The sequence below is a fragment of the Labeo rohita genome, chromosome 8, assembly GCF_022985175.1.
Source record: "Labeo rohita strain BAU-BD-2019 chromosome 8, IGBB_LRoh.1.0, whole genome shotgun sequence".
NCBI lineage: Eukaryota > Metazoa > Chordata > Actinopteri > Cypriniformes > Cyprinidae > Labeo > Labeo rohita.
Window position 1 is genome coordinate 1,708,314 of NC_066876.1, and position 24,600 is coordinate 1,732,913.

Here is a 24,600-nt window from a genome sequence, read left to right on the forward strand (position 1 = left end):
ACTTCAGGAATTTGACTTGACTCACATAATTCCCCAATTTAATTATAATATTCAGAACAATGGTGCCCCATTTACTTTTATTTACTATTAAAATAGTACTAATGTAAGATTATGCCAAACTAGCTGATCTAGGGGTTTATTGATAATTTCACCTTTTTTAAACAAGGTCCAGTATTATTAAGTTTTTACAGTTACCTCACATTGACATCTTTGCAATCATCCCCCTAAATATTATCTCAAAATGAATTAAAACCAGAACATTTGGACTTGGTCCACAAAAAGGAGAATGTATGCAATTATTGTGCACACTTATTCTGAAATTTTTATCCTTTAAAATTTAATTAAACCATTGGTGGAGCACCAACCAATACAAGAATTCACATGAGGCAACCTACCTTGTATTGGGTTCTAATAGCAAGTTCCTCCTCCGAACTTGGCTATGTGTAATGTGCTAGAGTGATGGAAGGAGTAGTTCAGGGTTCACCTGGGGAAACTTACTGAACTGAAGCAGCGCATTCACCCAAAGGGGGAAGCGCTACAGCAAGCTCTACACCGTACCAGTCTCGAGTCATGAGTTATGTTTAGAACTCTGGAAGACACTGGCTCCAGTCGCAGAGAATTCGACAAATCTGTTAGGAGTAGCCCAATATGCAGCTCTACAAAATGTCTGTTAGAGAGGCCCTGTTTACCAAGGCTGCTGAGGCAGTGGCATCTCTGGTCGAGTGGCTGGGACTCCCAGTGGGACCTCTGTCCTGGTAGGCCGTTCGGATCCTGACCACAATCCAGTGGGAGACAGTGTTCCCCTTCTGCTGTCCACCAAAATAGACAAAGAGCTGTTCAGAACGTCTGACCTCTGGGTACATTCAGTATCATGCGTAGGGTACAGACTGGGCATAACAGAACGAGATGGGGCCCTTCCCACCAGCAGTTTTCACTTTCACTTAAATTAGTAACTTATTAACAAAAGGAAAGGAAAAAAAAGTGCTGAGTTTCAATTCACTGTGACACGATCCAAAGTTCACCTAAAGGAAAACAAGGCGGAAAGCCGTTTTCTTTATTTTGTAAAAGCTTTAAAGTTTTATTTTCTTTCTTTTATTATTATTATTATTATTATTAATTATTTGTATTTATTTATTTTACCAAAGCTTTACAGTGATGAATGATGTCTTGCTTGTATGACCAACCAGCATGACTAAACTACAACAGTTGGGAAAACAATGCAGTGTGATCGCGCTGGTGCCGAGATCTGCGAATTGAAGAGCGCGCTGAAAGAAAGACGGGGAGGAGCCGATCGAAGAAGGAGCCGCAATTTTCATATGTAATTTAAAAGGGACTGAGGCGATCACGAATTCGTGTACAGTTTATGGAGCTAATCGCAAAATTTTAGGGGGGCTGAGTAGTCAGTTTATAGGCTATATCCCCCCCTAAAAATGGCCCATGATTAAGACTCTAAAGAATCATATCAACTTGTGAAAATGGGCATCCGATGACCCCTTTAAAAAGGACCAACTCCATATAGGCAAGCAAATGTGCCCAGAACGCAATGCGTTAAATAGACGTTTTTGTCCTGAAGAAAAACAATGTTAAAACGCATAATGTAGCATAATGGACAAAGATAATGATATAAAGGGGCTGTGGAGATTATTCTATATGGGAAAACGCGAATAAAGGCGGCGTTGCGTTTATTCTGGGCTCACCTAAATCTGAGAGTGCACGTCTGAAAACACCCTATTGGGTGTTTGCGCTGATGTGCTGCTGTTGGGTGGAGTAGGAGGATATTTGTCATTCCAAACAGTTCCCTGTGAAACAGCTGTAAAGTTCCGCTCAGCGCACACCTCGAACCACTCGCTCCTGAGGAACACATGGCAGGACATTTCACTTTTCTTACCCACAAAACAAAAGACAGAAGGTAAACCTCAGTATTCAGTTTCTGATTTACCACTTAATACACTTTTTTAGTGTTTCATCCAGCTATGAGCTTTAATTTGAGAAGACTTTATTTGTTCTCAGGCTCTCTTCAGCTGCGTTATCTTGCTTTAATTGGGTTTATAAACTGGCATGATAAACATTATACAAGAAGACACACACGCACACACACACACAATATAGCAGCTTTCCATTTATCTTAAAGTTGTCAGCTGTAAGTTACACGTGTGGATTCTGTGAATATTTTTTTCAAATAGCGTTTTTTTTCACTGTAAAAAATGAAATGATCAGTCAGTCATGGAACATGTGTTTTTACTTTTTTATATAAAAAGTTATTTACTAGTTAAAAATAACTTTTTATAACAAATTCTACAAGATTCAACCCATATAAAGTCGGTTTAAAATAACTGAAGTTAAAGTGACTTTAACAGCTTATCACTGTACATTTTTACAGTGTTTGAAACATTATTTATATAGCATTATTTTCTCTCTCTCTCTCTCTCTCTCTCACTGTCCGATTTCAGTCTGTTGTGAACTGTGTGGCGGCGGGAGCTGTTGATTTTCATTTTGAATCCAGGCAGCACCCAGTGTGTGTGTGTTTGCGTGTGTGAGAGTGTCATGACTGTGTGGATCCTGCTGCTGCTGGTCTCTGTGCCGCTGTGCATCTTCACACGGGCGCACGAGAGAATCGAGCTCAGCGCGGATCATGCGCTCACCTTTGGACAGGTACGGTACGATTAACGTGTGTGTTTTCCTAGCTAGACAGTTTCCTTTTTAAACTTAGTAATAAACAAGCATACCGAGACTGACGTAGCTACAATTAGTTGAGAACATAAAATAGTTTTAAACCAGTTTCAGACTCTTATGAGCCCTGCTTTCTAACAGTTGTTAGCGTGATACAGTTGACTCGCTCAGTTCCAGCTCAGACATGTTTCTACATGGATACAGTTACTGAGAATCTGGCTGTTTGCTGTGCGTGCGTATGTTATAGAGTGGGAGGGTGCGTGCGAGTTTTAGGAAGTTAAACGTTTTCTTGTTTACAGTGGAGACTTGCGTGCATGTGTGTAGTTTTTCTGCATGCTGTTATCTGCAACCATCTATGCATATCACTTAAATGCCACGACATTTGCATTCATACGAACATGAAACTGTAATGCAGTGTTGTTTTATTTAAATTATACTGCAATATAAATGTAATTATTTAAGATCTTGTCTCTATGTAAATGTACTTAACCATTATTAAAATTAAAATGCAAAATTTGAATTTGTAAAATCGTAATGATTTCTGTTAATGTGACTGAGTCTCTGTTTATTATTTTGTCTCTTTAGGGCATAGTTCACTGTGAAGTAAAATCAGGTAACAAAACCTTGACTAATGTGCGAATCCGTGTATGGCAGACATGTCACCATTACCAGCAGAACTGTGCACTTCACTGGCCTCCTTTGTCTCATTGTCTTGGCTTAGGTGGCCCTACTTGTATTCAGAATGACAAGCATGTCTACGTGAGCGGTTTAGACGCCCACATCGTGCAGTGCCAAAAGCAGCAGACCTGGAGATTGTGCCTGAAAGTCCTGGTGAACGTCACAGTCACAGGTATCTCGTCACAGTAGATTTGGAGGCTGAGTTTCTCTGAACAGCAGGATTGTTTCTTGAGGTTTGTTGATGCTGTGTTAGATGCAGATCAACCTGTGACGGGTGACGGCAGCGGAGATGAAGAGGCAGAGGAGCCCCACGAGGAAATGCGTGAGGGCGCTCATCAAGAAGACCTCGACAACATGACGACTGGCGCCACTGTTCGTGTGTGTTTCGCATACTCTTCACAGCACCACTCCAGCACGCTCCGCTTCACAGTCCTTTCTTCAGCGTTTGATGACAGCGCCACACTGCAGGTCAAACAGATCTATCTATCTATAACATACCAATGACCTAGCAAGCAGAACACCTTAGTAACTGCTTAGCAACTCTCTAGCAACCACATTTCAGCTTGAATCTCTTTCAAATCCGTCCTAAATCTGCCCACGTATTCAGATAAGATAAGGCTTGCATACCTTTCAAACTTCAAGTTTTCTCAAGACTAGACTCAAAGTCCCAGCCTCAGACATTTTTGACATTGTGGAAGGCTTTGTCAAATTAACACTAAAAGTTTAACATTTAAACCTTTTCTAGTTTTTTGTTTTGTGAAGTGTTGCACTGGATGAGCTGATTGTTTCAGGTGTGTGTGTCATAGGTGTGGATGTCTTTAGTCGTGGAGATACCGAAGGCAGAGCTCGGCGGTTCTGTCCTAGTGCATTTTTCACAACAACACCCCACTAAACATCTCAATATTCCTAAAAAAAGAGGAAGGTAAATATGCAATAAACATGCACACTTCTTTTACTGAGACACGCAAATGACTGCTTAACATTTGATAATGGATGGCACCAATACATTTTTCTCTTTCAGTGTGTTCCAAGGGTTTCGATGCCGTCTTCTGTAAGGGTAAGTTAACAGGTGTCCAGTTTACCCACCTAGTTATATGACTAGTAGAGTGACAGTAAAATAGTTGCAGATCATGGGTTCGATTTCCAAGGAGTCATGTATCCTGATGAAGTGTGTAGTCAGGTTCACAATGCCTCAGTGAATGCCAACAAACTCTGTGTAAGAAGCAGCAACTGTAGCTGAAATCAAACATTACTGACAAACACCAATCCGCTATGGAAAAGTTTACCCAAAAGAGAAAATGCATTCATACAGGGCAGCTCAGGGGAAAGTCACAGGATACTGGCTTAGTGTCACAAAAGTACATTTTAGTTATTGCTTATGAGTATGAAGTATAAACCAGTAATTGAATAATGTACATATAATGTCTCTACATATAATAGAGTGCGGCCTACAGATGATACCCTTGGCAAATATGAGCAAAAAAACCCATCGAAAAATATCATTAAAATATCTTTTTATTTTTTCAACTTAAAAGAAAATGTATTTGTAATTGAAAGAAAATAATAAACTCAGAAAACATTCTCTCAATTTTAACTGCTTTTCTTAACTGCTAATTTCTTAACTTGTGTAAATATTTGATTTGATTTGAAACAACTGAGTCATAAACTGAACAAGTTTCACAGTCATTTGGCAAACAGAAAGGGAATAATGTTGAGTCCCTGAACAAAGGTGAACAAAGGTGTGTGCACCAGGTTTGCCAGGTCTTGCCATGAGATGTTACTCCAGTCTCCCACCAAGACACTTGAAAGTTCTCGTACACATCTGGGGAGACACACGGTTACACCTGGTTTGCCACTGCAAGGACCATCAGCCTTCCTTCCTGTCTCCTTAGGCCGCTTACATCACAGACACTGCATTTTACTGCTCTGAACTCCAAACTGTTTCAAGAAAAGTCGATAAAACAAAACAAAGGAACTATACCAGATGCACAATGTTGTTTGAGGATAAATCCATTAAAGGAGTAGTTCACTTCGAGAACAAAAATTTACAGATATTTTACTTACCCTGTTGTCATCCAAGATTTCCATGCTTTTCTTTCTTCAGTCGTAAAGAAATTTCAGGAATGTTCTCTATATAGAGAACTTCTATGGTGCCCGCGAGTTTGAACTTCCAAAATGTAGTTTAAATGCAGCTTCAAAGAACTCTAAACAATCCCAGCACAGGAAGAAAGGTCTTATCTAGCAAAACAATCAGTCAAAAAAAAAAAAAAAAGTATATAACTTTTAACAAATGTTCGTCTTGTCTAGCTCTGCAATATGCATGCTTTCTCTGTGTAATCTGGGTCAATGCAGTTAATGTGTGTCAGAAAACTCCCATCTCATTTTCTCCTCCAACTTCAAAATCGTCCTACATCCCAACCCTGTGTGTACAAATTGTACATGTAAAGATGTAGGACGGTTTTGAAGTTGGAGGAGAAAATGAGATGGGAGATTTGTTACGTACCCTAACTGTACTGACGCGGATTACACAGACTATGCATGCACATCGCAAAGCTAGACAAGATGAGCATTTGAGGTTAAAAAGTACATACATTTTTTTTTTAAAAAAGACCGATCAAAGAGGATAAGACCCTTCTTCCTCACCTGGGATCGTTTAGAGTCCTTTGAAACTGCATGTAAACTGCATTTTCAAACTCGCGGGCACCACAGAAGTCAACTATATGCAGATAATTCCTGAAATGTTCTCCTGAAAAAAACGTTTTCTTTACAACTCAAGAAAGAAAGGCATGGACATCTTAGATGGTTCTGGACTTCTCCTTTAAGCAGAGCATAAGACTGACTTAGACTTGGTCATAGCACAGGAAACACTGAGCAAAGTACTCAGGAGAAGGGCGACTTAAACACACAACCGGGAAACAAGACACAGTTGACAACCATTAGACATAATGACAGAAGAAAGAAATCAGCAAGAAAGGCAGTGGGGGCGTCAGGTGGCCAGAAATAAGTCCACAACCCTGACAAGGAGAACCCTCTGTGGAGACATAGAGCTCAAGAGTGGACACCACCGTCTCAGGCTGAAGAAGGGAAGTGTGTGCGATCCAAACATGCAAGATGGTGGTTCCCATTGCATGAAATGCAGCCAACAGTGAAAAGACCTCTGGGACCACTGGACTTAAGACCACTGGGTGAGGGAGCACTTAGACCACCAGACTGGGGATCACTGAACAAGGGACCACCCGAATAGGGAGCTCTGGGCTGGATGTGGTAGGTTATTTGTTATTGGTAAGCCAAGCTCTGTGGCTACTGGAGCATAGGGGGTATAGGCCCCCTCCAAAAAATGTGCAACCGGTACCAAAGCCCAGGGTGTAGAGAGACAGGCAGTCTCAGGTAATACTCAATGTACTGTTTCCCTGAGGAGGGAAATTGCATTTGCAATTGCTCTTTTTAACCCCCAAAAACCCAATTAGTGTCTGTGATCTCCACCTGTGATTCTTACAGATTGTTGAGGAGAAACTGTTTTGTTCATATTTACCAAGGGTTAGTAAAGGACACTGTAAATGCTAATCTGATTGGGTCACAGAGGTTTTTCATAGATGTTTCATAGTTCCATCAGGCCCATCAGTGGCCCACTACGACCTCCTCTCTTCGGCTTTGTTTTCCAGTAGCTCCCAGGCTGCAGAAGAAAACTGACCATGTGACAGGAGCAATAATACTGTATGTGGCCAATGCAGATAAAGAGAGATACCAGGAGTTTAACGTGTGCCAGAAACTGGATAGGAAGGGGCGCTGTCTTAAGGTGGAATGGGTATGTCACGCTGCCTTGCAATACATTTGCATTTCATTGGTTCATTCAAGTTTTAACTTGTTTGTCTGTTTCTTCCTTAATGTAAAGAATAATGCCAGCCATGAGTTTCCGATTTCACGCAGCTCTGTCACCCCCTGTCTGTGCTTTGAGGTAATGCCACCAATGTTTATTTACATTTATTTATTTAGCTTTCATCCAAAGTGACTGATGAGGAATACAACAAGTGATTCATTACAAATAAAACACAAGAAATGTTTGTAATACAAAGTTTCAGACATGGTTTACAATAGTACAAGCTACAGGGAGGGATTAAGGAAACTACTGAATTATTAAACAAATAAACTGAAAAGCACCATATATTAAATTATTACGTACAAACATACAGAATAAATTAGTTACATAAATAACACTGACTGAAAGCTAATAAATAAATAACACGATTGAAGGCTAATACAGTGATGTTTATATTAGAACATGTGAAAGCTATGTGAAAAAACCCCATCTATCAAGAAAGTAAAGATTAGTTATGTAATATTAGCCAGTAATATTAATCTTTTTGCAGTTTTTATTGCTTTCTAATTAATGCTTCTTCTGTTCCTACTTTTCATAGATTTGGGGAGAATTTATCCGAACACAGTATTGTCCATTTTTGAATGAAACAGGTATGGCATTGAAAATATATTTAAAATATTTAGCTGCACCTCTGTAAAATCAAAGAGTTTACAGGCTAGAAGTAGACTCCCAGACTCAGTAAATGACAATGCAGTGAGTGCAGACACTGTATAACATCATGAGTGTTTCGCTCTGCTTTTGTTCTCAACTGTCTCAGGCTCCAGCGTGTCCGTGTCTTTGTCAGAGGCTGAAACCCATCACAAGCAGGCAGCTCTGGTCTGGAACATCAGCGCCCCCTGCAGGCTGGAGGCTCAGCTGTGGTTGTGTAGGAAGAGTTCAGGACTGGACAGCAGCTGCCACGCGCTCAACGGCAGATCTCGGGTCCACACACGCCTGAACGACAGCTGGATGGAGGCTGACCACAGACACTGGGTGCGAAAATGTGCTTGAGATATCAAGTTACATGGTGAAGTTTAATAATTCGGATTAGGGGTTCATACAAATGACAAGAACAAGAACTGTATAAGCAATAGTAATCATGAGGCTTGACTTGCAGTATAAGTAAACTCAAGTGTACTTCTTAAAGTAGAAGTCCACTTCCAGAACAACAATTCACAAATAATTTTCTCACCCCCTTGTCATCCAAGATGTTTGTGTCTTTCTGTCTTCAGTCGTGAAGAAATTGTGTTTTTTGAGGAAAACGTTGCAGGATTTTTCTCCATATAATGGACTTCACTGGTGCCCCAATTTTGAACTTCCAAAATGCAGTTTAAATGCAGCTTTAAAGGGCTCTAAACGATCCCAGACGAGGAAGAAGGGTCTTATCTGGCGGAACGATCTGTCATTTTTTTTGGAAAATACATTTTTTTTATACTTTGTAAGCACAAAAGGTTGTGTAACACAGGCTCTGGGATGCACGTCCACGACACTACGTACTATTGAATCACACTGAAAGGTCACGCGGAACTACAGACCCAGTGTTTACAAAGCAAACACGTCAAGTAAGTCAAACACTGTTTACAAACAAAAAGGTACAATGTCAGACGATTCTGAAGTTGTAGGAGAAAATGAGATGGAGTTTGTCGCCATACTCAGTACACAGTCGATGAACTTAGACGTGATTCGTAGTAGTGATGGGAAGTTCGGATCATTTTACTGACTCGAACCTTTGAGTCTCGTTCAGCAAAATGAACAGATTTTCTTTCGAGTCATTTCACAATATAATAAAAATGTTACATGTTACTTCCCTAACACATCTACTGCTTACACAAACGTTGATCACACTACAAACAAGACAAAACTATAATGCTACAAGAAACAGAAAAGATTCATTCATTGTTTACCTGGGTCTTTAGTCTATGATTATCTCACCTCACCTCTTATCTGACAAGTTTTCGGGTTTAAGTCGTTCGTTCATCACGTGACAGCCCCATAAGATGAACGAACGACTCAAAAAAACCCAGAGACTCGAAACAGGTGAACTAATTCCAGTACAGAACCTAATAGGATGTTGTGCATGCGCGACTGAACGAATCACTCCCCGAGACGACTCGTTCATCCCGAGTCACATTAAAGATTCGTTCAAAATGAAAGAATCGTTCAAGAACGACCCATTACTAATTTGAAGCGTCGTGGACGCCCATCCCAGAGCCTGTGCTACACAAGCTTTTGTGCTTTTGTGCAAATTTTTATTTTTAGAAAAAAATGACCAATCATTTCGCTAGATATAAGACCCTTCTTCCTTGGCTGGGATCGTTTAGAGTCCTTTGAAGCTGCATTTAAACTATATTTTGAAAGTTCAAAATTGGGGCACCAATGAAGACATGAACATCTTGGATGACAAGGGAGGGAGTAAATTATTTGTACATTGTTGTTCTGGAAGTGGACTTCTCCTTTAAGTATATAGTAGTAATATACTTCCCGTACGCTTATTTATTCTTTCATCTTTTACAGCAGTTAAAAGGAGAGTTTTTACATGTGGAACGTCATCCTTCATTGTGTGTGCAGGTACCTAATACATATTTCATCATGTTTGCAGTTCATTTCTGACATGGCTCTTCGTTTTGTGAACTGGCAGTGTTGTCTCTCTTGTTCAGGTTGAAGTAACAGGAATGGATAGATTTCTGGGACCAGTATGTCCTTTTGAAGGCAAGAACATTCAACATTCATTAGTTCTGATTAGAGAGCAGTTTTGTGCAGTGTGATTAATAGCAGCTCATTGTTTCCCTGTTGCAGTGGACAGGTCTCACTGGAGCATCCCGCTGGTGCTGTGTGCGCTGCTAGTGTTCCTGTCAGTGCTGGGAGCTTATGCAGTGCAGGGGACACTGAAGAGTGAGTACAACACAGATTACACAAAAACACTGGGTACCACAATGGTTTTCAACATTGATAATAATCAGAAGTGTTTCTTGAGCAGCAAATCAGCATATTAGAATGATTTCTGAAGAATCATGTGACACCACAGGATCACGTGCATCACGGCAATCAATTACATTTGAACACATATTTACATAGAGCTATTTTAGCTATTTTACATTGTAATGTTTCATAACATTACTGCTTTTACTGTGTTTGATCATATACATTCAGCCTTGTTGAACAGAAAAGTCAGTCAGTTGCCACACTGTCCACACACAGAGCTGGAGAATATAAAGTAACCCCAGCAACGCCCCACCACAACCCACTGTGGGAATTCTCACTCCAAGTTAAACTCAAAATTTTGCAGCCCTGATTTAGGACCAGCACATGACCAGCTTATACCAGCTCATGACCAACTAAGGTCCAGCTTAAACCAGCTGCCATGCTTCAAAACATACCTAACCAGCAAATGGTGTTTTTTTTCAACAGGGATCATGATCATTTCACAGCTTTTAAAAAAATATGTAGTAAATATTTTGCCTCTTCAACTGACCAGATTATAAGGCATTGAAGTGTTTTCATTAGGGATGTAACGATATTATCAATATCATGGTATTGCAATAGCAAAATGGTCTCAAAATTATCGTGGTCACATGACAATATGAAGTGATATAGGTCTTCCAGGCAAAAAGTGTAGATTTTTAAAAAAATATTTTAATATATAAGGTCTTTAAAGTTGCGTTTTAGGCCATTATGCTTTGGCACTGTATCTGTCAAACAAACTAAACCAAAAACACATTATGGCTTAATTCCTTTATCAAGTCTGATTTTGCTGTGCATTTCAAAGCGAAGCGTGCACTTCGTTAAGGCGATCAGCTTGTGATCTGGTGTTTTCCATGCCTCAGAGTGGCTCAGTTCACAGTCAACACAGTGAACTCATTTACTGCATGTGCTGTAAGTTTAGTGCACAATTGGGAACAGAACGGACACCAGTTATCCTTTATTTATGAGGCAGATGATTACAGCATTTCACTAGATTTGTAGTGAGAAGCGTTTTTGTAAGCCTGTTTTTTTACTAAGGCTGGGGTTTTCCTTCAAAATAAAAGCTCTACTGCCATTTCCATCAAAATAAAAGCTTAAACGTGCAGTATGAATTGCTGACAGCTAGCGGTTTAGGTGGGTAACGTTACTGCAGTCCAAATTCAAAATATCTCTTTCAAATGTAGAAATAAGGAAAGAAGTATTGTCATTTCCCTGCTGTAGTGTAAAGCAAAAATAATATACCTTTTAAATATTCATATTCATTTATTTTACAGTGCAATTGTTTTACAATATATGGCTATTATGGTCATTGTTTTTATTATTATTATTATATTCTAATTTGTTTGGCTTCCTAAAACACCAGTGTGAATGTAATTTAGATTGAGACAGTATATCACAAATAAAAAGAGGGTTGAAAGTTCAGGTTTAAAGTTCAGGTACAAGTTAATTCATTGACTTTTTTCTGACTTAAGTTTTCTTAGGTAAGATCATGGGTTGGAACTCTTAATATTTAATTAATTAATTTATTTTTTAATATCGCAATAAATGTATCATGGACTTCATATTGCGATATTATCGTATCGTGAGATTTTGATGTCGTTACATCCCTAGTTTTCATGCTTCATTGTTTCCTGTAGATCCTGTGGATTATTTCAGGTCTACTAACCCCTCACTTTACCTTGGTCATTTATTTGCATGTCAAGTTCATTTGCATGCACATGATGTATGGAAGACACTGTGACACTGACAGTGTAGGGAAAAGTTACTTTTAAAAGTAATGTGTTATAATATTGCATTACTCCCTAGGACAGTAACTAATTATGTTACTTCGTTACTTTTTATGGGAAGTAATGCATAATGTTACTTTTTATTATCTGGGCGGGGCTCGCTTGTTTCTTTCTAATATAAAAATTCTGGTTTTGGCAAACAAAAAAGTGAATTCACGTCTGTACAATAGAACACAGGAGCAGAAAGTTCAGCACAAATGTTAGCTTAATTTTCTTGGAAAATAAGAAGTAATGCGTTACTTTACTAGTTACTTAAAAAAAAGTAACCTGATTACGTAATGCGTTACCCCTAACACTGGACCCCAGACCGGCAGACCATCCTCACTGCAGCCCAAAAAAGTGTATGTGTATCTTTGTGAGCTGAAGTGCTAATAACTCTTCTCTCTGTGTAACAGGCTGGGTGTCCAGATGGCTGAAAGTGGATGATGTGAACTGTGAGTTTCCTTCATGCTCTCACCTCTCATGCTGGTCACTTCCTGTAGTTGTAGTGTTCTCTTGACTGAAGCTGATGTGTTTTCAGCCGCGTCGGGTGGCGTGGAGGTCCTGCTGGTGTGTCCTCCCGACGCAGACCACACCGTCACTGAGCCGGTGTGCCGTCTGTGCTCCAGTCTCTCCAGTGTGGGCTTCAGCGTCTCTCTGGACCTGTGGAAGCACTCAGAGATCAGCGCCCTGGGTCCCGTTCCCTGGCTGCACTCTTGTCTCGACCGGGTTCAGCGGTGCCGAGGCAAGGCGGTGTTGGTCCTGACCCAGGCGGCCTGCGAGCGGGCTGAGGAATGGAGCTGTCGAGTCGCCGAGCAGAAACCGGAAAAGGGAAGGAAGACGTGGGTAAAAGGTGATGTCCAGTCATCGACATGCTCCGAGGTCTTCGACGCATCGCTGAGCTGCATTCTGGCCGACTATCTGCTGGGTCGAGCTGGAGAACGGTTCATGCTGGCTCGGTTTGATGGGCAGAGCCCTGTGACGGTCCTGCCGGAGTTCTTCAGGGAACTGCCTTTGTTCAGCCTGCCTTCTCAGAGTCTGGACTTCATCACGGAGCTCACGCAAGGGACTCGTAAAGGACAGAAAGTATCAGAGCGGTGGGTGCGAGCGGGGGCGCTGAGAGCGGCATCACAGGCAGTGTCACGGGCGCTCAGAGGGCCCGCGGGACCTACAGGACACACGTGTGCTAGGCTCCCTCAGGACTCTGTAGAGCCTAGAACAGAGAAAGCCTGGGAAACTGTCCTGCTACAGGCAGATTAGTCGAGCCTTGCTCTCCACACCAAAACAATCTTGTTTGACCTGAGGATGAGCACATTTTCAGTGAATTTACATTTTTGGTGAACTCTTCCCTTAATGTGTGCTCACATGTAGTGCATCTCAGTAAAATTTCACAGGCCAAATCCAGTCATTTCAAAGGAGTCCATGTGATGTTGGATTTTTGCTCTTGTTCACATTGATCATGTGGCAGAAAACTGCTTGGTTTGAAAGTTACTTCTGTGTGAGCTGTGCTTCATATATCACTACTGACAATGGACAATGGTGCTTTTTCACCCATGATATCTTGCCTAAATTTCGCTGATGTGATCACACCTTTAGACAGGAAGACATGGTGTGACCCCGCTGGATGTTGTGTAGGTGGTGGGGTTCATCTAAAATAGATTGTGCAGAACATTTACTGAACCAAACTGCAGTGAGAGTCTAGGATGTGATTCCAGAAACTGGCCAGGTTTAAATGAACTCAGTCTGGCATTGATGTAAAAATGTATATATGATATGTAAATATATGTCAAGCTCAGGACAGAGTCTGCAGGATGGACCGGAGCTTGTTTTACAGAAGGAACCACAACAGAGCAGCTGGACTCTCTCTTTAAAGCATGAAGACAAAAACAACATGACAGAACTACAAACACAAATGAAAGAGAAGGTCAAAACTGTGAGAGAAGTCACTTTGTTTCCCCTCTGACTAGCACACAATTAAACTGTCGTGCCATTTGTAGTGATGGGAAGTTCGGATCATTTTACCGACTCGGACCTTTGGGTCTCGTTCAGCAAAATGAACGAATCTTTTTTCGAGTCATTTGGTTCATTTTAGCAAAACATAATTAAAATGTTACGTGTTACTTCCCTAACACATCTACTGCTTACACAAACGTTGATCACACTACAAACAAGACAAAACTATAATGCTACAAGAAACAGAAAAGATTCATTCATTGTTTACCTTTAGTCTATGATTATCTCACCTCACCTCTTATCTGACAAGTTTTCGGGTTTGAGTCGTTCGTTCATCACGTCACAGCCCCATAAGATGAACGAACGACTCGAAAAACCCGAAGACTCGGAACAGGTGAACTAATTCCAGTACAGAACCTAATAGGATGTTGCGCATGCGCGACTGAACGAATCACTCCCCGAGACGACTCGTTCGTCCCGAGTCACATTAAAGATTCAAAGGTTCAAAGTGAAAGAATCGTTCAAGAACGACCCATCACTAGCCATTTGGAGTAGTGATGGGAAGTTCGGATCATTTTACCGACTCGGTCCTTTGAGTCTCGTTCAGCAAAATGAACGAATCTTTTTTCGAGTCATTTCGTTCATTTTAGGAAAATATAATTAAAATATTACGTTTTACCTCCCTAACACATCTACTGCTTACACAAACGTTGATCACACTACAAACAAAACAAAACTATAATGCTATAAGAAACAAAAAAAGATTCATTCATTGTTTACCTGGGTCTTTAGTCTATGATTCGCTCACCTCGCCTCTTATCTGACAGGTTTTCGGATTGGAGTTGTTTGTTCATCACGTGACAGCCCAATTAGCTAACCAACGCAGTCTGAGCCGGAAAGAGAATTGATTAGTTCATCTCTCGAGTCCTCGGGTTTGAGTCGTTCGTTCATCACGTGACATCCCCGTAATGTTAACCTATGCAGTCTGAGCCGGAAGGAGAATTGATTAGTTCATCTTATGAGTCTTCGGGTTTGAGTCGTTCGTTCATCACGTGACATCCCCGTAATGTTAACCTATGCAGCCTGAGCCGGAAAGAGAATTGATTAGTTCATCTTTTGAGTCTTCGGGTTTGAGTCGTTCGTTCATCACGTGACAGCCCTGTAATGTTAACCTATGCAGTCTGAGCCGGAAAGAGAATTGATTAGTTCATCTCTGGAGTCCTCGGGTTTGAGTCGTTCGTTCATCACGTGACATCCCCGTAATGTTAACCTATGCAGTCTGAGCCGGAAGGAGAATTGATTAGTTCATCTTATGAGTCTTCGGGTTTGAGTCGTTCGTTCATCACGTGACATCCCCGTAATGTTAACCTATGCAGCCTGAGCCGGAAGGAGAATTGATTAGTTCATCTTTTGAGTCTTCGGGTTTGAGTCGTTCGTTCATCACGTGACAGCCCCATAAGGTGAACGAACGACTCTAAAACAGGTGAACTAATTCCGGTACAGAACCTAATAGGATGTTGCGCATGCGCGACTGAACGAATCACTCCCCGAGGCGACTCTTTCGTCCCGAGTCACATTAAAGATTCGTTCAAAATGAACGAATCGTTCAAGAACGACCCATCACTAATTTGGAGCACAGAGGACGAGGCACGAAGGCAGTATCTGAGAAACACGAAGGCAATAAGTTGTATCTCTCATATAAGATGTACGCTTTTGAGACAAGTGTCACATTACATAAATTATTTGTCTTTTTTCAATAGTTTTATATTTTTGTAGCTTGAAGTTGTGTGCCTGTACAGTAAAAAGTGTGACAACTAGCCCCAGTCTCCTCTATTGGTTTATTTGTATAATAATGTTCAGCAACTTGGGATTTTTAATCAAATGGCATTATGTGTGTTACAACTGTATTTTAACAGTCATGCAAAGGAAAGAAGAGATACAAAGACTTATTTTAAAGACTTATCTTTACGCACACACACACTTATGCGATCTCCTAAGTCTCCTTAGACTCTTCTTTTACTCTTTATTTATGATTTTTATTACGCAAGAACATAAACACATTTGTGGATGAATGACAAAAAATGCCATAAAATGTTATTCTGACATGGGCTGGGCGATGACGAAACGTGATCCACAGTTTTCATTTTGGCACACGGCGGTCCGTGATTGGCGCATCAGAATCCTTCTTTGATAATGATTGGCTGTTTACCCAAGGAGGCGGGACTTCAGCAATCAGCTGCAGCACACACAGAATGAACTAGAAGAGCGAGTGGTATCGAGGACAACGCTAGAGATGTTTAATGCAGCGATATAAATCCCGAAAACGCACCTCGAAGACTTGTTTCTGTCGAAAGAATTTGGAAGCTGCTCTCCGCCCAAAAGCAATCTTCTAACGTGAGTATACGGAACGGAAAGCATCGCGCTTTGGCATACGTAATATTCAAATAAAAGCTTTAGAATGTTAGAATGATTCGATGTGGTGTTGCGTCACGGCCGTCGCCGCGGAAACATCGTTGCAATTATATAAATCTAGTGTAGATGAGCAATGCAATGAATGAAAGCCTTTATTTTAAGAGCAGAGCTGTAATGCTGCATGAATATGTGAACTCTCCTGCAGCAGCTTTGATCTGGCCTACATACAGCAGCATCAGCATCACTCGACTGGAGGAGGTGTCAGATCTCAGATCAGTTCAGCTCATAAACAAACAGCAAACAGGAAGAGGAACTGATGTTTCAGGTCACACTGGGATTCAGTGCCTTAGAGTCAATCTAAGGATGCCGTTGAGACTCGAGACTCATGCCACACCACACCACACCATATGGCTCCCTTTAAGTCATATTTATCATAGCTGCAGTCAGGTCCAAAAACTTTTTTAAAAAATATAACTCCATACCATTTTTAAGGTTTACAAAGAATATTGTCAACATAACAGTGAAAGTGAAAAGTGATTTCATACATCACACAGGATTCGCAAAGTCATGAACCACTGGGAAATATTGTGAAGTATTAAAATGGTGAATAGCATGCATAGGGACATTATGGAAATCTAAAAAGTCATTCTGTTTCATTGCTATAGTGAATATATATTTTTTGTAGTCTAACAAGAAATTTCTCTATGAAATGGATTGTCAAAATCCTTATCTACTAGTCATTAACTACAGTAATGGTCATGGAAATTCATTGGCTGAGAACGGCCTGGTCTGTAATGCATTAAAACATAGTACCGTGTGCTACTAACTATCCCGTGGTAGGAGGGGTGGGCCGGGAAGATTAATAATTTTGGAAAACTACCATTTAGAAAGTTGTTTAAACCCTTCTCTAATACAGTTGGGCTGTTGTGTGTAGTCTGAGTGATCTGGACACTGATGGCATGTGTGCTGTGCTGTGCAGGACAGGATGTGGTGGTCGTGGCCGCTCGTGTCTGTGCTGGTGCTCTGCTCTCTCCTGTCTGTCGGGACGGTGAGGACGGCGCCCTGTCAGACCTGCCGCAAACTTACAGACAGCTTCATCAAGGTCTGTGCGACTGCTGCCTGAAAACAGGACAGCATGAAATGCCATTTACTACCTATTTTCTTTGTGATATGACTTTGTAACTTACTTCAGAGTGAAATAGTTCAGTGAATATTCCGTCCACTTCAAAATAGTACACTTGGGGGGGGTGGGGGGGAATGAAAAACAAATTTCAGCACACTAAAAATAAAGGTTTATTCACAAAAAGCAGTGCAATGTTTCAATCAGACACAATCACCATTCTTTTTTTGTAAATAAACTTTCTGGAGGTGCAATTAATAATTTTTAAATAGATTTAATTTATATTATATGTGCAGACATTTTTTTTTTTGTTTAATGTGAACATGTTCTTTTATATGCACACGTATAACAAAACATATACATTTTTATATAAGTCCTACAAATAACAGAAAACTGATTCACACACTTGAGAGAACTGTGAAACTAATCCAGTCATTAAAATCACAGTCTTGTTCAATTTCACCAGTAAAATCTTTGCAAATATATGGTGAATATTTGGACAGCCTGATTGACCATCAGTTTGTCATTGATGCTTTGTTCTCTAAAGCGAGCATTAAGGTCTTATTTGTTGACAAGAGCATAGCAGTGTTCAGTTCAGTTCAGATGATGGTGCTCGTTTTTTAATTAGGGTTTGGAGCGAACAGCCAATAAGAATTTTGGAGGAGGGAACACAGCTTGGGAAGAGGAGAAACTGGCGAAATATGCACGCAGGTAAACATCTGTACTGATACAACTCATTTTAGAGCAGAGGATTGTCATCCTCATATGTGATCTTAATGTTTGCTCTGCAGCCTTTGTTTCATAGTCTGTGTGTGTGTGTGTGCAGTGAGACGCGTCTGTTGGAGATCGTGGAGGCTGTGTGTGACAAATCCGACTTTGACTGCAACAGGCTGCTGGAGCAGATAGAGGACCAGGTGGAGACGTGGTGGTTTCACAGGTGAGAGCAGGACTGTCTTCTGAAATATTTATTTATTTTTTCCCTTACCCCAAGCCATTCTTTTTCTGACACCAAAGACTGTGAACAAAGATTATATAGTTTGCTTGATGCTACTTAATAAAAAAAGAAAAACAAATCAAACAGGTTCTGTTCAGAGTGCACAGTGGCTACTTAAATATCCTGAGAGAACAAACTATAATCTGTTTAATCTGAGTAAATTTACCTGGGTGAGTCATTTAATGTCATTGATGTTAGTGTGAGATATGTTGTATGTATGAGACTGTGTTGTGTGTGAGGTTACAGACAGCAGGAAGCTCCAGATCTGTTTGAATGGCTGTGCATTGAGGAGCTCAGACTGTGCTGCCCACCTGGACACTATGGGCCTGAATGTGCAGGTGATCTCACACACACACACCTGTACAATGCCACACCTCCTGTGGAACAGCGTTTAGCTGATGTGCTTAGAAGATTTTTAGCTGAAACTGTGGTCCTTGGTCATTCATAAAATGCAATTTTGAAAACAAAAAAGAGGCAAAAACCACAACAACAACAACAAAAACAGACCAGATAAAGTTTATACCCATGGCTCCTGATGATATATTAAGGTCTTATGAAGTGAAACTGTTGAGTGAAATGGTCTGTGTAAGGAACTGAACCATGTTTTCAACATTATTACCTGTAATCCATTGACAAAAGGGGAAGTACGATCCTGTTCCATGAGCTGTTTTTTTCAAACAGTTCATTTCAAATTAATTCACCAGTTCCTTTACGCAGTTACACAGTGATGGAACACACACATAATTATATTATTAAAGCACCCAGTAATGATGTGAAACGTGGATATTTTACATGTTTAAAGTACCTTTGTACATAAACCATGAGAAACCGTAAAAACTTTCATTTGGCCCCTTCATGCACGCATGTCACCGGGTCATTGCTCTTTGGTCTGAGTTCAGTTGATGTGTCAACTCATGCCATGAGCTGCGTCAGGTGGTTCAGTCCGATTTGGTGAACTGGTTCCAGGTCACTAAAAAGAACCAGTTCAAAAGAATGAAAACTGGACATCACAGGTAATAGTGTTTTAAATTGTTTTATTTAAATAGTACATTTTGACATCTTGTCAACTGATAGTTTTGCTTCATAAGACATCAGTATTTCACCAGGAGCCTCAGGTATTAATTTTGTGTTGCCTGCATTTGTTTTGACTCTCAAAGTGCTGATAGCTGCTGACTTGTACTTTATGAATCCTTAAGGACCACACTTTCAGCCGAGGGAGAGTAAAACTCTCATATTTAAATTTTTGGTTGAACCATCCCTTTAAAGCTGGGTTGTCCTTGTATGTGACACACAGATATCAGCAGAGCAGCCTGTTTCTGTGCTTATTGCTCTGTGTGTGTATGATGTTTGTGGCGCAGAGTGTCCGTCAGGTCCCGGAGGAGTGTGTGGAGGTCTGGGCCGCTGTGAGGGTGAGGGCACACGTCTGGGAGACGGAGACTGCGTTTGTGACCCGGGATACTCGGGCGTCCTGTGTCAGGACTGTGCTGACGGATACTACAGAGAGAAAAGCTCCAATCACACACAGCCACCCTGCTCAGGTAACCCGTCTGCACGAAACCGTGCAGAAACATCTGATCAATGGTGTGACTTGTAAATGATCTGTGTGATGTACAGTCGTACTTGCTTTATTCCCCTTTAACTAGAACAAGACTTGACTGAAACACAGGTTTAAAGGAGCACCTCACAAATAAATAATATTAATATTATAACAAATATCTCTCTGTTGCATGTAGCTTGCCATCATTCCTGTAAAAAGTGCACAGGTCCACAAGACAACAAGTGTCTGGACTGTAAGCCTGGGTGGATTCTTCACAGCAACAAGTGTGTAGGTGAGTTCAAGAGATCAGTAGATGCGTTTCCATTACCCTTCAAAGTGCACAAAATTAAATTGCGGATGGAAAATATGCGTCAGTTTCACAAAAACTCCCATAAATCGCATGAGGTGGTTTTTCAGGCAGTTCGGAAAAGGAATATTTGCAAAAGTGCAATGCAATCTTTCTGCATTTACAGATCACATGTAAAAAGTCATTCTTCGAGATACTGTAACCTCCAAGAAACACATGGCCACTCTCAAATAAAAAGGGGCTTTCCTTGGCATTAATGCTTAGGCAGTTTACACTGCACAAGCCTGCGGCACAATGCAGCTCTGACATGGCCACTGGAGCTGATCACGGCCGCTCTAGCCAACGCTTGTGTTTATACCAACCACACTGCACATGTCTCCGTGCTCCTTTTGTAAAGATACATGCATACACCTCCTTTGATTAAATATAGTCAAAAACCATCAAAATCCCACCAAAATCCTTTGCCGTGAATTGCAAGAGAACGAAGTTACGTTTTAGTTGCATAACATTGGTTAATGGGAATACTGTAGTTTCGCATTACTTTTTTTTTTTCAACATTTATAAAGTATCGCCAAAGTTTTCTGCAAATATGTAATGGAAGAGCGCATATAGACGATGTATGATATCAGATTCGGAGTTAATATTTGTAAAAACTGGCTTCTCCTGGGTGTTTCCTACTCAAACTACCTGACACTGATTTAAAGCAAGAGTTGAAACACCTGTAGTTAATTATTCACTTTTATGATGTTCCAAACCCATATGACTTTCTCTGTGGAAAACAAGTGGAGATTTACAAACACAAGCACACAGTGACCAGAGGCTGTCAGGTGTTGTGTGTTTCAGAGTGAAGCACAATGCTGTGTTCATTTACTCAGAGTCAAGTCACAGTAAATGCATTATTAATTATTAATCGGCAGAAAAGTAGACCGTGTGACTTGTGAGCTGAATTTCTGTGAAGGAACAGACCAAAACTCTGAATGTCTTTTTTTGAAATCATTGTCTCTGGAGAACATAATGTGTGAATAGTATAGCTGATCAGACATGGTAACAATAAACTGTTTGCAGACAACATTATGCTGAGCAAATAATGACATAATTTACTAGATTATTATTATTTTCAGCTGTAACAAGATGACCTCCACATGACCTCTATTCTGCCTTCTATCATCAATTTACCATAGCATTCACAGCTCTTTATCAAAGTGTTTGTTTACCGCAGATGTGGATGAATGCGGCACTGAATTGGCTCGCTGTCCGTCCAACACGTACTGCTTCAACACAGACGGTTCTTATGAATGCAGAGGTCAGTCTGATGCTACCGCTTACTAATGCGTGCTGTGTGTTGGAGTGTGTGCTCATACGGCTGTGTGTGCAGGCTGTGATCAGGCGTGCGTGGGCTGTATGGGAAGCGGACCTGCTCGCTGTAAGAAATGCGCCCGAGGGTTCAGACTCACAGGAGCAAAGTGTCTGGGTAAGTGTGTGTTTACAAACCATACATTAGCCCTCGTACAGCTGATGCTTGTGAGGTCAAAGTCTCTGTCTGGCTTTCTCAGACATCGATGAGTGTTCAGAGAGAGCCATCGCCTGCCCCGGACTCAACGAAGCTTGCATTAATGAGGAGGGCTCGTTCCGCTGCGAGTGCGCAGAGGGATTTGTTCGACGGGACAGCATTTGTGTGGAGAATCTGCCACCGAGTGAGTACACGTCCACCCTGCTTTTTTGTATGTAGTAAGACACTATTTGTCTTGTGCTTCTGTGAGTTCTCCTCATTACAACATCATCTTCAGGCCTCTTTACTAGCGAAGAGACAAAATAAATTGAACGTCAGTGCTAATGTTAACTGTGTAGTTTAGTTGGTACTCATTTAGTGTACTAAAACATGTTAGAACATGAGAGAAAGCCAGTTCATCAGGTTTGCACAACAAAACCACATCTGTCCTCAGTGTGTGACTCTGCCAGTATAGACATATCATCATATACAGGTAAAGCATGAGTTACACCTCCTCGGTCTGTGTCCTCACAGCGGGTCCGGAGAAGGGTTTGTTCGACGACATGACGGACGACGAGGTGCTCGTGCTCCAGCAGATGTTCTTTGGCGTGGTGATCTGTGCTCTCGCTACTCTAGCCGCCAAAGGAGACATGGTCTTCACGGCTATCTTCATCGGGGGAGTGGCTGCCATGGCCGGATACTGGCTGTCAGAGAAGGGCGACCGCGTGCTGGACGGCATCCTTAAAGGACGCTAATGAACCGGACGCTGAGAGACTCCGACAGGGTGACGCCACTGAAACGTGAAGCTCTGGGTTTGGTGATCACCGTGGCTCTGGGAATGCATGTCAATCAGGGACGTTTAGCACCGGGCTGGAGCGGCAATGCTGCTGATTAAAGCTCTGTGGATGATGATGACGCTGGTCAGCTCATTTATAACACTGTGTTTCAACAGTTCAACTGCTGCTGTATTTATGAGACTCCACACGGTTAGTAACGGATACGTTTGGCCGAACCTGAGAGACGTACTGTATGCAACCCATTCAGGTAGCGTTACTGTACATAATGGCATGGACATACTGGCATTCCCCCACGTTATTGTCATTTGTGCCCATTTATACATGAATACTGTGTTCACTTTTAAAATCCGTCCCAAAGCATAAAACTATTTATTTTAAAGATTTCAGAAGTAAAATACGCTTGACATCAACATTCCCAAAATGCATGAATGCAGCACTGTCACTGAAGATGTCCTGAGTTTGTTTTCAAATCAGGACCGTATGTGTGTGTGTGTGTGTGTGTGTGTGTATGAGAGAGAGAAACTAGTGTCTTGAACATGTATGGCAAACTATTTCAACAGGGTTCCCACACTATTCGATCAATGAATTTCCATTAACACTGGACTTTTTTATATTAGAGTTTTTGATTTAGCAGATTTGTTGAACTGTCACGAATGTCACAAATGTTTCACTCTTCACAAGCGTAATATCTACCGAGCACAACTAAAAATGTTCTGACTTGTATGATTTTGTTCAGTAACGTGACCAGGAAAACACTTGAATCCACAGGTTTTCTCTGGCTGTGGGAACCCTGTTTTAAATATGCAACTTGTAGATTACAGTAATGAATGTGATTTACCGTTTAGCTGAGTGTACTGTAGCTGCAGATTCAGCATATGTGGCCTTCCAGACATTTCATTGACTCATGATTTTAGTTTCAGCACAGGTGGCTTTAATGCACTGATCATATTGTGTCTGCATGCTTTACCTTCTGCTTTAGATGAAAATATTTCATCACAGCTTCTATTTATCTTGTTTGTCATATTTATTTTTTGTCCAATGTGAATATGCCCTTATAATGATAGACAGCTGAGATGTGGGCATGAGTTCTGCCAGCCTTAATGTGAATTATGTTCTGAGTTGTTTTATCACCTGTTGTTAGGGTGGAGGACATTATGATTTCATTAAAAACTTATTTAATTGACTCTCTTTGCTCTACTTCAACTCTACGATGCAGACAGTTTCAAACTACTTGGTCTCTTTATATGCACACTGTTTGGCATTATGAACTTTGTCACACTTTAAAAAGTTAACATTAAATTAGAATTGCGATTGATTCTCCAGCGCACGTTACTGAAAAAAAGTTTACTTAAAGGTTAATTTAAAAGTAATAGGCTCCACTTGCTCTGGAACCGATTTCCAATGGGTGTCACCAAAGCCTTGTTTTTAAACTCTTTCTGACACCCTGTTTTACATTCAGTCAATTCCAGTGGATGAAATTAAGTCCTGTCTACTTGTCCTCATCAAATACATTCTCTCAGAAAAGGGAAATAAAGTCATAAATAATAAAGCCTTCAGTCATAAAGAAATTGTTTTTTGAGGAAAACATTTTTCCCCATATAATGGACTGATATCTAGCGAAAAATACAATGTAAATACTTTTCAATCTCAAATGCTCGTCTTGTCTTTCTCTGCCTTAACTCTGTATATTCTGACTCATGACAGTTAGTGTATGTCGAAAAACAATCGTATTTTCTCCCTCAACTTCAAAAATCATTTCAAAATCATCCTACATCACTGCAGAAGTACAGACACAGTCTTTGCAAAGTGAACATGCAAAGAAGATCAAACACCCTTAACAAAAAAGGTAAAACAGCGATATAGGGCGATTTTGAAGTTGAGGGAGAACATGAGATGGGAGTTTTTCGACATACACTAACTGACATGAACCGGAACAAAAACAGTCCAGGCAGAGTAAGACAAGATGAGCGTTTGGCATTAAAAAGTATATAAATTGTATTATTTTTATGAAAATAACCATTTTGCTAGATAAGACCCTTCTTCCTTGGGTTCCTCTGGTA

At 40.8% G+C, this 24,600-nt stretch overlaps 2 protein-coding genes and 1 long non-coding RNA gene across 3 annotated transcripts; 2 read left to right on the top strand and 1 right to left on the bottom strand.

The window, feature by feature from the left end:
* Positions 1 to 1,545: 1,545 nt before the first annotated feature.
* On the top strand, positions 1,546 to 13,272 carry wu:fl23c11 (interleukin-17 receptor C). Its single transcript, XM_051117515.1, is given in 16 exon segments — positions 1,546 to 1,909; positions 2,451 to 2,652; positions 3,256 to 3,283; positions 3,392 to 3,520; positions 3,602 to 3,816; positions 4,155 to 4,264; positions 4,365 to 4,405; positions 7,011 to 7,153; positions 7,241 to 7,303; positions 7,764 to 7,815; positions 7,983 to 8,197; positions 9,719 to 9,772; positions 9,862 to 9,913; positions 10,001 to 10,096; positions 12,348 to 12,386; positions 12,473 to 13,272. Coding segments are annotated over 15 exon segments (2,145 nt in total). The 5' UTR covers positions 1,546 to 1,909; positions 2,451 to 2,544.
* A 1,355-nt stretch (positions 13,273 to 14,627) lies between these two features.
* LOC127170047 (uncharacterized) lies at positions 14,628 to 15,688 on the bottom strand. The gene is made up of 3 exons (XR_007828307.1): positions 15,253 to 15,688; positions 14,959 to 15,056; positions 14,628 to 14,860 (listed from the first exon to the last, which is right to left on the bottom strand). It is a non-coding gene; the product is annotated as an uncharacterized LOC127170047 (long non-coding RNA).
* Positions 15,689 to 16,118: 430 nt separating this feature from the next.
* LOC127170030 (protein disulfide isomerase Creld1) lies at positions 16,119 to 23,723 on the top strand. Its single transcript, XM_051117779.1, has 11 exons — positions 16,119 to 16,278; positions 17,276 to 17,398; positions 18,045 to 18,127; positions 18,243 to 18,353; positions 18,657 to 18,748; positions 19,769 to 19,948; positions 20,144 to 20,239; positions 21,474 to 21,557; positions 21,630 to 21,725; positions 21,808 to 21,948; positions 22,278 to 23,723. The coding sequence occupies exons 2-11, from the start codon at positions 17,282 to 17,284 to the stop codon at positions 22,496 to 22,498; spliced, it is 1,221 nt and encodes a 406-aa protein (XP_050973736.1). The 5' UTR covers positions 16,119 to 16,278; positions 17,276 to 17,281; the 3' UTR covers positions 22,499 to 23,723.
* Positions 23,724 to 24,600: the final 877 nt, after the last annotated feature.